The following is an 11,563-nucleotide window of genomic DNA, read 5'->3' as shown; positions in this document are numbered from 1 at the left end:
TGTGGCACTCACAAACCATGTCGCCACTCTCCTGGTTCTTGTTTCTGGGGTGGTGGACCTGGAGGACTAGAGCTCCTGGGTCCCTTACCTGAATGCTTCTGTTCAAAGTGTGTGTGTGGCGGGGGGGGGGGGGGGGGGGGGGGGGGGCGGGGTGTAGGGCAGCAGACATCTAGACCTTCCCAGGTGAGGCATTAGCAGACCCAAGGAAAGGAATTGGGCAGGTCCGCAGGTCAGGTGGCTGGCCCAAGGTCCCAGGGAGTTGACAGCAAAGACTGCTGGGGTTGGAGTCCAGTCTCTGCCTCCCAGCCTAGCGCTCTGACCCCAGTGCCTTTCAATGGAATCAATCCTTTATTCCCATGTTTACTCACTGGACATTTATTGAGCACCTACCATGTACCAGGCACAAGTCTAAAAGGGAGCCACAGACCGTTCAGGACAGCATGGTGAGCTCTCTGCTGGGAGAAGCACTGGGTTCTGCAGGAACCTGGTAGAAGGGTAATTCCCTTAGCCTGGGGAGGTCAGGAGAGGCTTCTCAGAGGAGGTGAGGCTTGAGTGAAGTCTAGAAGGCTGGTTAGGAGTTAACCTGGGTGGGCAGGGGGGAAGTGTTCAAGACAGGGGAAGCTGGTGACATGCATGGCATGTTCCTGGTACTTCACCAGCAAAGTGTGCTCTCAAGGGGGTGGTCAGAGAAGGGCCAGCAGGAGCAGATCACGGTGGACCTTGAGTCATGTGAAGGAGTTTGGGCTTTGTCCTGAAGCTGCTGTGCAGAAATTGAAGGATTGTAAGCAGCAATGACAAAGTTGCCTTGGTTGCGGTTTGGAGCATAGATTGGCGGGCCTAGCTTGGACAGAGCTGCAATACTCTGGGTAAGAAACAAGGGTGGATGGAACACTACATCAAAAACTAATGATGTAATGTATGGTGATTAACATAATATAATTTTAAAAAAAAGAAAGAAAGAAACAAGGGTGGGCTGCAGTAGGCCATAGCAGGGGGATGGGAAAGGAGGCAATGGCTGTCAGAAACATCTAGCAGTTTGAATCCAGGGCTCATGGAGAGCAATTGGAGGTGGACAGTGAGAGACAGGGAGGCATCTGGGGGTGACTATGGGTGATGGTCTTCCCAGAGACATAGAGGAAGCAGGTGGAAAAACCAGGTCAGATCAGAAACAATGTCTAGCTTTGGACAAGGTGGGTTTATGGTGCCTGTGGAAGGACACCCAAGAGGAGAGGAACAGAAGACAGCTGGGTGCTTAGTCTGGAGAATCGGAACTGCAGAGAGCTTCGTCTGGGGGGGAGCCCGATCTTTTGAATCAAGGGCAGGGATTACTAACTTCAGTTTACAGATAAAAGTTCCGTGAGGCTAAGCAACATCCATAGTTACACAGCTACGGAGCAAGCACTTGAACTCAGATCTTTGGAGTTCAAGTTGTGTGTGGTGCCTGTGAACTCCAAGTCTCATGCCACTTCCCCTGCTCTGGCTTCTGCAAGGGGAGGAGGGCTGGGGAGGAAGAAGCAGGTGTCTGAATATGTTTGTCTCCTCTTCATGTGCCTTCTGCCTGAAACTGCATTTGCTGGGAACTTGCAGGCGGGGGCATTTCTAGGTGGTGTAGAGGTGTTGAGAGATGAAGAGAGACTATCTTTTGGTAACCACAAGCCCTCAACTGATGTACATTCAGCACGTTGGTGGTTGTCAGCATGTGAGGATTTCAACAACCGTAAAGTCAGCTGGGATTAGGTCTCCAGAGGCTGGGGCTACCACCACCTCAGGGAGTTGGGAACTGAGGCGCTGAGGACCCCTCCTATCGGGGACCCCCCCGTCTCCTTCCCTGACCAGTAGCTTCTGTCCAGCTTCTGAGCTGAGGTCAGAGAGGCCTCAGTCCTGGGTGTGGCTGAAGGTTTCCACCTTCCAAAAAATCAAGGAAGCTGAGCTCCCTGCACGGCCCGGGAGCAATGGGTGTTCCAGCTGGTGCCCTAAAGAAAAATCTTGTCTTAGCGCCAATAATTACATACTCAGAAAAGTGTGCCTTCCTACCTACTGTCTCTCAGGGTTTTGTTTTGGTTTTATTTTTTGATGTGTATATTTCTCTCTCCCACTAGATGGTAAAGGCTCCAAAAGACCCAGACAGGGTCTGTTTTGTCTACTTGGCCTGTTTCCTAACTCCTGACTCATATTTGTCAAATAAATGAATGAATGCCCCCTAAGACCCAGGCTCTAGGCCTGGCAGCCGAGGCAGCTCTCGTCTGTTTACTGACTGTGCTCCAGCTAGCAGAATATCACTTTCAATTCTGCAATTGGCGGTGGTAGTTGGGGGAGGGGGCAGGATGCACTTAGGGGTTCCTCCCCACCCCAGGAAACAGATGGTAAAAGTGCTTAAAATATTACTGCTTCCCCCAGTCCCCTCTGCACCCCCACCCTATCGCACCCAGCTCTCCTTCTTTCCTGGGGCTGAAATGCGCTCTGGTAGTCAATTCTCCTTCGCTCTAACTCCAGGCACCAAGGCGGGTGGGATAAGAATTCCTTATTTAGCCAACTGTTTTCCCTCTGCTCTCCATACGCTTCCCAGCCTTCTTCATTCCTCTTCAACTTGTGCTCACACTTCTTTAATGCTCAAAATACCAGGCTCTAGCATAACTCATTGTACTTCACTCCAGTAGCAACACGGTCCTACTGTGTGCCAGGCACTGGACCAGGCTGGGAGTGCAGGGAGAACACAAGTGAACAAGACCCGAACCCCACACTCCAGGCCTCACAGCTGATTGGTGGAAACAGGCCAGTGTCCAATCTCAGGGTAGAGAGAAGCCCCATTTGTCTGGAGAACCGGGCCAGGACTTGAGAAGTAGGTGGCTTTTATGGCAGGCAGCTAAAGGCTTTCAGGAAGCCACCTTTCTGAGAAGGTGAAAGTCTTTCAGGTGGAGGAAACACAGAAGCAAAAGCACTGTTGGAAGGAGCTGGGCATGTGTGGGCAAGGACCAGTGGATGCAGAAGGTGGGAGATCACCTGCAAAGGCAGGTGGGGGCTGTTCACGGAGGCTCTTGAATGTCAGGTGAAGTGGCTGATCTGAATCCAGTGAGCAATAGGGAATCATTGAAGGTTTATGAGCTGTGGAGTGACGGACTCTGAGCTGTGCTTTACGAAGGTGAATAGGGCTGTGCTGAATCAGGGAGGCAGAGGCAGGGAGACCAGTAAAGGTTGTTCCCTTAGTGGAGGGGAGCACTAATGGGCTGTAGGAGGGCCGTGGCAGTCGGGGGCAGAAGGAGTTGATTCTCCTGTGTGATAACTGGCTCCTCCTAACTGCCCCCTCAGCCTGAGGCTGGCTTGCCTCCCCACTTCTCTTTTTGTTTTCTGGTTTTTCCCAGTTTAAGCAAAGAAGGAAATTCACAACAAAGAGTCCCCTCCTCCCTCTCCCTCCTCCAGCCTGGCTCTCTCTTGGCCCAGGTTCTCTTCTGCTGGCTCTTGGCATCTGGTACCCCTCTGTAGGGTCTCTGGCTGTGAGATCTCTCTTTTTGCTCCGTCCTTATCTTCAGATGCCCAACCCCCCAGATCTGGGAGCTGTGCCTGAGCAGTCAGTTTGCCAATGAATCACAGAAGCAGTATGGATTTATTCCTAGAAGTTGCCTATCACCAGCGGACCTCCAAAAGGGAGACTCTGCCTTTCCCCTAAGGGAACTCACTTTGAGTGGGCCTGCAAGAGCCACACTAGTGAAAACACTAGGGATCTGCTGAGGGTTGGAATATTCTCCCTGCTCAGAGAGGATCAGTGAGCCGCCTGCTCCACACAGCTGGCCGGTGCAGAAGGTAGGGTTTTGCTTCAGTCTAGTGCCCCACACATGCCACTTGGAGAAGGGAGAGCAGGGACCTGGTAGTGAGTCACTGTGCCGGGCCTCCTTGATGCAGTGGGGGAGCAGTTCACCCAGAGAACCTCTGGAGTTTTCTCGGGGCAAAGGCAAAGAGGAGGATGTGGAGTCTGGACCCCACTTTCCTTGCACCTCCAGGACTCTAGACAAGTAGCCTGTTCGTTGTCGCCGTGACATTCATAGCACTGGCGAGGGGCCCCGTCCCAGGGGATTCCCAGGTCCCGCAGGTGACTCCTCAGGCTTGCGTGACCTCATAGGCAAAACTCGCTCGGCCCTCCCCGGGGGGCGGGGTTCTAAGCACCCTGGCTCGACCCGGGCCCCCGAAGGTCGCTGAGTCTTGCCCCTCTCCGGCCTGGGACGCGCCATGGGACAACTGATCGCCAAGTTGATGGGCATCTTCGGGAACCAGGGTAAAGGGCGCACAGCGCATTCAAGCGACCGCTTTGATCCGGCTCCCACCTGGAGCTCCCCGGATCTGGGGTCGGGGCGGATGCGCTGGGGGACCTCGGGCTCCGAAGGTCCTGCGTGGGCACTCCTTGCAGGCTCCGCGGCCTCCCCTGCCCCCTCCCACAGCCCCTCCCCGCCTGCTCCTCGCGGGTGGCGCGCTTTCGGTGCACCCCGGGGTGCAGGGCTCGGCGAGCCCCCGTCTTCCTGGCTAAAAGCTGCCGCGGGTTTCCTGCGATCGTGGCCCTTTCTCCAGGCCCCTTCTCTTGTTAAGCCCAGGGCGACCCGGACCTTTCCGGCAACCGCTTTTCTGGAAATGTGGAGCGAGGGAGGCGGGGCTCAGCAATCATTTCCACTGTCGGGGGGCTGGTGCGGCTCTCCGGGGTCTGGGGGTGGGGGGAGGAACCCTGTCCTGTTGGGTTTTTGTCGGGGAGGAGTGCAGGGGAGCAGAAGTGATACAACGGGCAGAGGTCTCCCAGCTCGCTGGAAACACTCATCTCCTTCCTGGGAAGCCCGATGGGGCACTCAGTCCCTTGGTTATTGAGTTTGGCCTTGACCCTGCCTCCTCCCCTGCATGCCTCCAGAGCACAAGGTTATCATCGTGGGACTGGACAATGCCGGAAAGACCACCATTCTCTACCAGTTGTAAGTGACTCTCTGATGGAAAGAGGTGGGGGTTGGGTCTTCCCATCAGACTGACTGACCTTTGGACCAATCGCCGGAGCCCTTCCCTGGGTTCCCGGGTTTTCCAGGAGACAGGAGGAGTGATGGTGGGGGGAGCTCTGTGATCTTCCTGGCATAGTGACCCTTCAGTTCTGTGGTCCCTCGCCTGGCATTCGAGTCCTGCCCGATATGGGCGACTCGAACGGTCCCCGCCATCCCCCTCCCACCCCCGCCCCTACCAGACCCTGTTGGAGGCCTGAGGCTGTCAGAAACTGACTTCCTGCCTCCCTGCTCTTCGCTCCCCCTAGTGGCGGGTTCCACATTTCTAACTCCTGCGCCCGAACTTTGCCTCTTAACTTTCTCCCCTTCTTCACACCCACAGGGGAGGGCTCGTTTTGAGTCTGGCTGAGCTCTGTAGCTCCCGATGTTCACTCTCTGGATGGCATCTCTCCCCCTTTGGAACCTCCAGAGTATTTACGTAGGAAAATTTTCCCCTGAAAAAGAAATATATGTAAATGTTTATTTTAAACCAGAAGAGTACATCGAACATTACAAGCACATACAGTGAAAAGTAAGTTTCCCAATCACCCCTGATGCCCAGATCGTCCAGAGGCACCCCCTACACATAAAAAAATGTGTGTTCTCTCTGTTAAACAAAGCACCTCTCTGATGGCCTTCACTTGTATCTGTCTCGTTTTCCCAATCCCTTGCTGCTCCAAGTGTGGTCTACACATCAGCGGCATTGCCATCATCTGGAAGCTTGTTAGAAATGCAGAACACTGGGCCCCAGCCTAGACTCACTGGAATAGAATCTGCATTTTTTTTAAAGATTTTATTTATTTGACAGAGAGAGACACAGCGAGAGAGGGACCACAAGCAGGGGGAGTGGGAGAGGGAGAAGCAGGCCTCCTGCTGAGCAGGGGGCCGGATGTGGGGCTCGATCCCAGGACCCTGGGACCATGACCTGAGCCAAAGGCAGACGCTTAAGGACTGGGCCACCCAGGTGCCCCTAGAATCTGCATTTTAACAAGACTCCCAGGTGTTTCAACTGCATATTAAAGTTTGGGGACAGGGTCCCTGGGTGGCTCAGTTGGCTAAGCGACTGCCTTCGGCTCAGGTCATGATCCTGGAGTCCCGGGATCGAGTCCCACATCGCGCTCCCTGCTCAGCAGGGAGTCTGCTTCTCCCTCTGACCCTCTTCCCTCGCCTGCTCTCTATCTCTCATTCTCTGTCTCTCGAATAAATAAATAAGATCTTTAAAAAAAAATAAAGTTTGGGGACATGGCTCTAATATGACTCCTGTCTCTGGGGTCCACGCCAGGGCAGGACTTGGTCCCACTCCTGTCTGCATTCCCCTGTGCCCACAGGCTTGGCCAACTTGGGCCGAGTTTTTCTGAGTTAGATTCAGCCTGACTCGGGAGCCGAGGGGTGGGGGGCCCAGAGCTGGGAGCAGAATGGGCTGAACTCTTGGTGCCCTCTCCTCCCTCCCCAGCCTGATGAATGAGGTGGTCCACACATCTCCCACCATCGGTAGCAACGTGGAGGAGATCGTTCTGCGAAAGACACACTTCCTCGTGTGGGACATAGGGGGGCAGGAGGCTCTGCGCTCTACCTGGAATACCTATTACTCCAACACCGAGGTGAGCAGAGTGTTGGGGCTGGAGGGGCCTTGAAGTCTGCTGTGTGACATGAGCCAGTCACTTAACCTCTCTGAGCCTTGGTTCCCCCACTTTGTGAGGTGGAGACTGTAATAACGACTGCCCTGAATTGTTGTGAAAATTACATAATAAACAACAGCTAACGCATACATTTTGAATCCTTAATGCAGCACAGTGTTTTTTAAAAATGTCCGAATACCTCTTGGCAGCTTTCTGTGTGCCGCTCTGCATGGGGTAGGCCCTTGGGCTCCGGGGCCTTTCTCACTCTTGCAAGATTTGGTGGTTTGCTTCCCAGAGTGAGACTGAAGGTGAATTCCAGCGCTGCTACTCACCAGCTGTGTGTCCTGGGGCAACATCTGTCGCCTCGCTGAACCCATCTCATTTGTAAATGGCGCTAAGCCTAGTCTAGTCGCCCAGGGCTGTGGTGGGACCCGACCGCCTCACGAACGACCAGGGCGTCGCCTCTGGCACGCAATCAGAGTCGTGCTGTGTTCCCCCACCGTCTGGATGGAAAAGGGAATGAAAATGGGACTAGGACAGTGAAAGCTTGAGACCAGACACGCGCTCCATGGGGCTTACACGGGGCGGTGCCGAGGCCGGGTCGGGGAGCACAGTGGGCGGGAGAAAGCCCACCACTCACAGCTGCTCTCTGCTGGCCAGTTCATCATCCTTGTGATTGACAGCACGGACCGGGACCGGCTGCCGACCACTCGGGAGGAGCTGTATAAGATGCTGGCCCATGAGGTAAGGCCCCTGAGGTTGGGAGAGGGCCCGGTGTACTAGCTGTGGGACCTCAGCCTACTCACTTAGCCTCTCTGAGCTTCGTTCCTGAGTCCCCAGTGTCTGAGAGCCGCTTCCCCAGCAGTTTGGATGGGGCTAGTTTATCCCAGATGAAGGGCCACAATGCCCTCCGCACAACTGATCGCAGAAGCCAGAGCTGCTGGTCCAGGTCATGACCCCACTTCTCACTCACCACGGGACCCCCAGACAAGTCACTTCACTTCTCTCCGTTTCCCCAAGTACAAAATGGGGAGGATCACCAAATTCCTGCCTCATGGCACTGTCGTAAGGATCATATGAGCTGGTGGGCAGGCATTCCCTGAGCTGTGGGTGTCCGCGCATGTGGTGGCCCCACGCTGGTCCCACCTGGGACAGCAGGGGAGCGAGGGAGGACTCGGGGGTGGGGGAAGGGGGAAGGGAGGCTAGGCCCTGGCCGGCTGACTGGGGCTGGGCTCCTCTGTGCACAGGCTCTGCGAGATGCTTCTGTCCTGATCTTTGCCAACAAGCAGGATATGAAGAACTCCATGACCACCATGGAGATCTCTCAGTTCCTCACTCTGAGCACCATCAAGGACCACCCGTGGCACATCCAGGGCTGCTGTGCCCTCACCGGGGAAGGGTTAGTGGCTGCCCCACCTGGAACCTCCAGGGTCTGGCCCAACCAACGAACAGCTGACCATCAGAACCTTCTCCTGTTTCCCTGCTGTCAGAATCTGGCTCACACTTAGCTCCTGGGCCCAGTCAGTCGAGCACCCACCCACAGCTGAGATGTTGTGGGTAAGCGGTGAGCGAGATAGAGTGCCTGCTCTCGGGAGGTGTATTCTAGTGGGGAGAGAGGTGACCTTCCACCTAAGCACAAACATTTCAGGTACTGAGAAGTGCCATGAAGAGAGTGAAATTGAATTAACAGTGATAGATGGGGCAGGGTTGGGTCTGATTTAGCACTGGTGGTCAGGGACAACCTCTACTAGGAGGTGACCTTTGGGCTGAGACCTGAAGGGAGAGGAGACAGCCATGGGAAGACCTGGGGGCCAAGCCTTCCAGGCAGAAGTCACTAAGGCTTTCTGACCTTGAGTTTTCTCATCTGTATAGAGGAGGGCGATTATACTGACTCTCTCTTAGAGTTTCTGTAGAGAGTAAACGGTATCATTCATTCAACATTTATCAAGTACCGACTCTGTGCCAGGCACTTTTCCAGGTGCCAGAGAAACAGCAGTGAACAAAACACAAAAACCCCTTGTCCTCATGGGGCTTACTTTCTGGTGGGAGGGAGCCTACAATAAACAATAAAATTAAGAAAAATCTACAGTAAGTTAAAAAATGGCAAAGTGCTCAAAAAAGATCAAGTAGGAAAGGGAGATTGAAAGTATGTGGGCAAATGTTGCAATTTTTGCTAAGGTACCAGGGAGGGGGCTGCTGAGAAAGTAGCTAAATCATGGTCACATAGAAAGGGCCTCGCATCAGGCTTGGAAAATTCTCTTTCCTCTTCTCTCTCTTGAGTGGGATTGCAGCGGGCTGGGGACCCGGGTGCCTGGAGTCTGCAGGCAGGTCTGCCCAAGGAACCACACATTTCTGGTAGCGTTCCTGCCATTCCCTCCTCCAACCCACATCCATCTCCTCTGCTAGACTGTAAGCCCCAGATGGCATGTCTGTGTTTTCACCAGTCACCCCAGCCCCTAGCCCAGTACGTTTATATTTGTCAACTGAGAGATGGGATGTAACTTTGGTTGTTACATCCAATCCATCAGCTCTGGGTAGGGCTGGGGGCTTGGAGGCCATCATCCTCATGGGATATAATGATCTTTGCCCTCTTCCATCCTCCCCGCAGGCTGCCCGCGGGGCTCCAGTGGATGCAATCTCAGGCCACTGCCAACTGATGCCCCGACCTGAGGCCAACCAAAGACTCCGGGGGGTTTTGCTTGGACTACATGGGTGGAAAGCCCAAGTGACGATTACTTTTCTACGATTCTCTGATGGGAGCTGGGTCAGCTCTGGACAGTGAGATCGCCACAGTCCACCCAACCCAGCCCCGCCACCGAGGGGCTAGACTGCCCGCCCTGACCTGCTGCAGACAGGCAGGACAGCAGAAGAGCTGCCCTTCACTCCAGGGAAGCAGGTGTCCTCGGAGGCACAGGCGAGCCGTTGGACATGTGAGGGATTGGGAAGTGGAGCCCCATCCCCTCAGCCCGCAACCTCTTTGAGGGAAAAGAATGGGGGACGGAGCAAGAGACCCCCTGGAATTGCTCTTTATTTCCTAGAACCCCACCCCCTATCCGTGGATTCCCGCCCCAGCTTTCTGGCCCTTTAGCCATCTTTGAGCAAAGGAGATTCCAGAAAGGTGAAGGGGCAGGCTCAGGGCAAGGAGGACAGAGCCAAAAACTGGTGGGAAGGGAGAGGAAGAAGGACGGGACATCCCGGATGGGGACACGCCTTGCACCTCGGGGAGTTCCGCTCCTCCCGTGCCTTTCATTTCCCTCTGGGATGCTGGCTCTGACCACAGCTTCTGAGCGTTAAGCCATCCCATCCTATGCCCTCCGCTCCTTCCAGTGTGAATCCCACTCCTCCCACATGTCTCCAGTTCCTACAGCGTGCCCATCTCGACTATCTTTTGTCATGATTTTGTCACTGTTTTAGAATTTTTATAAAAGTATAATAAATGCCATTGAAAACTGCTCACCTCTTATTTCGGCCTGCTCCTGCTACCTGTGTTTCCAACTGGCTTTTGGTTTTTGTACAGGGCCGGGGGAAATCCTCCTTGGAAATGAAGGGGGTACTGCCTCAAGGGTCCCTGGGACTAGGGCACTGGCTGGTTCTTTGGTCCTGGGCTCTACCATCCGCTGCCAGGTAACTCACTCCTGACTTGCCGGGACTGGGAGCTTTTGGCTCTACCTGGGTCTAGGGGTGGGAGTGGTTTGATGCTGACTCATGGAGTTGGGGGAGGGGCCTTTGGGGATTTCTGTGGAGGCAGAGCCGAAGACAGCCTCTATGCGGAAACCTGCTGTTACCCCGTAAGACCTGAGATGGTCCTGGAGTCCATGGGTTTCTCCCCTTCCCAAGTCAGGCTGTGGACATACTGGGGACAGCCTGGACAGTTATAGAAAGCCCAGGATTCCTTAATCCTGTGGTTTTCCTGAGGTGTGATGATGGAAAAAGAGCTCAGTAATTCTAGCTATCCCCACCCAGCCCACAACCTGCTCTCTTCATGAGGCCATTTCGACACAACCCTTGGACGAAAACATAATTTAATATTCTCCTTACAACTACAGAAATTCATTCTAATAAGTAATAGGCAGTGTGACGGGGGTATAGCTCAGTGGTAGAGCATTTGACTGCAGATCAAGAGGTCCCCGGTTCAAATCCGGGTGCCCCCTCTTCGTGCCAGACTTTTCGTGTTTTCTTTGTCCTGCGGTCCACCGCTCAAAGTGCCCTGGCAGGGGAGAGGAGGGGTTGCAGTCTCGGGGCCCGCCACCCCCTTTTGCAGGCAGGCGACGTTGGAGTCTTGGCCCCGCAGATCCACGCGCTCAACCCGCGTGGGCGTTTACGGGTGGGATGTAGCGCGAGGGCGAGAAGCTGCTGGTTAACCCTAGGGAGACAGCGCAGACTGCGCACCCCCCGAAGTGCTACGGCGGAGGCGGGTGCACCCCCAGGTGGGCCTGGCCAGCGACCCGACGGCTCTTCCCGGGGAGGGAGGCCGACTATCTAAGGGCTGGGCTTGGGCTGGGGAAGGAAGGCCCAGAGAAGCCTGCCTGAGCGTGCAGGACGGAGAGACGGGCGCCAAGAGGCAATAAAGGGGCTCCGACAGGGCAGGAGAGGGGGACCTCGGCGCGGGGAATGTCCCCGAAACCAGGGATCTCGAAGGATCTCGAGGGATTTTTCCAAACTCCACTTTGCTTACACCATTCAGTAGAAATCTTTAGCTCAGAGCTTCGGGAAACAAGTTGTGCGTCCAGGCGAGTAATCTTTTGAGATTATATTATTTTCAACTTTTGCGAACATTGGACCCCACTTCTTTTCACAACCTCGTTACAGCGCCTGCGCACTCATAGCACTAAGAGGTTGCTGCGCCCAGACGTCAGCAGAGGGGGTATAGCTCAGTGGTAGAGCATTTGACTGCAGATCAAGAGGTCCCCGGTTCAAATCCGGGTGCCCCCTTGCTTGTCG

General features: G+C 54.7%; 1 protein-coding gene and 2 non-coding genes across 6 annotated transcripts; all 3 read left to right on the top strand.

Moving 5' to 3' along the window:
* Positions 1-168: 168 nt before the first annotated feature.
* Positions 169-10,070, top strand: ARL5C (ADP ribosylation factor like GTPase 5C). Of its 4 annotated transcripts, none has more exons than XM_027626055.2 (7): positions 169-866; positions 4,886-4,946; positions 5,347-5,535; positions 6,457-6,604; positions 7,283-7,366; positions 7,870-8,021; positions 9,231-10,070. In XM_027626055.2, the coding sequence occupies exons 3-7, from the start codon at positions 5,480-5,482 to the stop codon at positions 9,277-9,279; spliced, it is 489 nt and encodes a 162-aa protein (XP_027481856.1). In that variant the 5' UTR covers positions 169-866; positions 4,886-4,946; positions 5,347-5,479; the 3' UTR covers positions 9,280-10,070. The 4 variants fall into 4 exon arrangements, with proteins under 4 accessions (XP_027481856.1, XP_027481858.1, XP_027481857.1 ...); XM_027626056.2 differs by lacking the exon at positions 169-866 and adding an exon at positions 3,507-4,267; XM_027626057.2 differs by lacking the exons at positions 169-866; positions 5,347-5,535 and adding an exon at positions 2,958-3,012.
* Positions 10,071-10,701: 631 nt separating this feature from the next.
* On the top strand, positions 10,702-10,773 carry TRNAC-GCA. The gene has a single exon. It is a non-coding gene; the product is annotated as a tRNA-Cys (tRNA).
* Positions 10,774-11,482: 709 nt separating this feature from the next.
* TRNAC-GCA lies at positions 11,483-11,554 on the top strand. Its single transcript has one exon. It is a non-coding gene; the product is annotated as a tRNA-Cys (tRNA).
* Positions 11,555-11,563: the final 9 nt, after the last annotated feature.

This window comes from Zalophus californianus, chromosome 16 (assembly GCF_009762305.2).
Source record: "Zalophus californianus isolate mZalCal1 chromosome 16, mZalCal1.pri.v2, whole genome shotgun sequence".
Classification (NCBI taxonomy): Eukaryota; Metazoa; Chordata; class Mammalia; order Carnivora; family Otariidae; genus Zalophus; species Zalophus californianus.
Note: the sequence above shows the minus strand (reverse complement) of the source record. Positions and strands in the feature narration are given on the sequence as shown.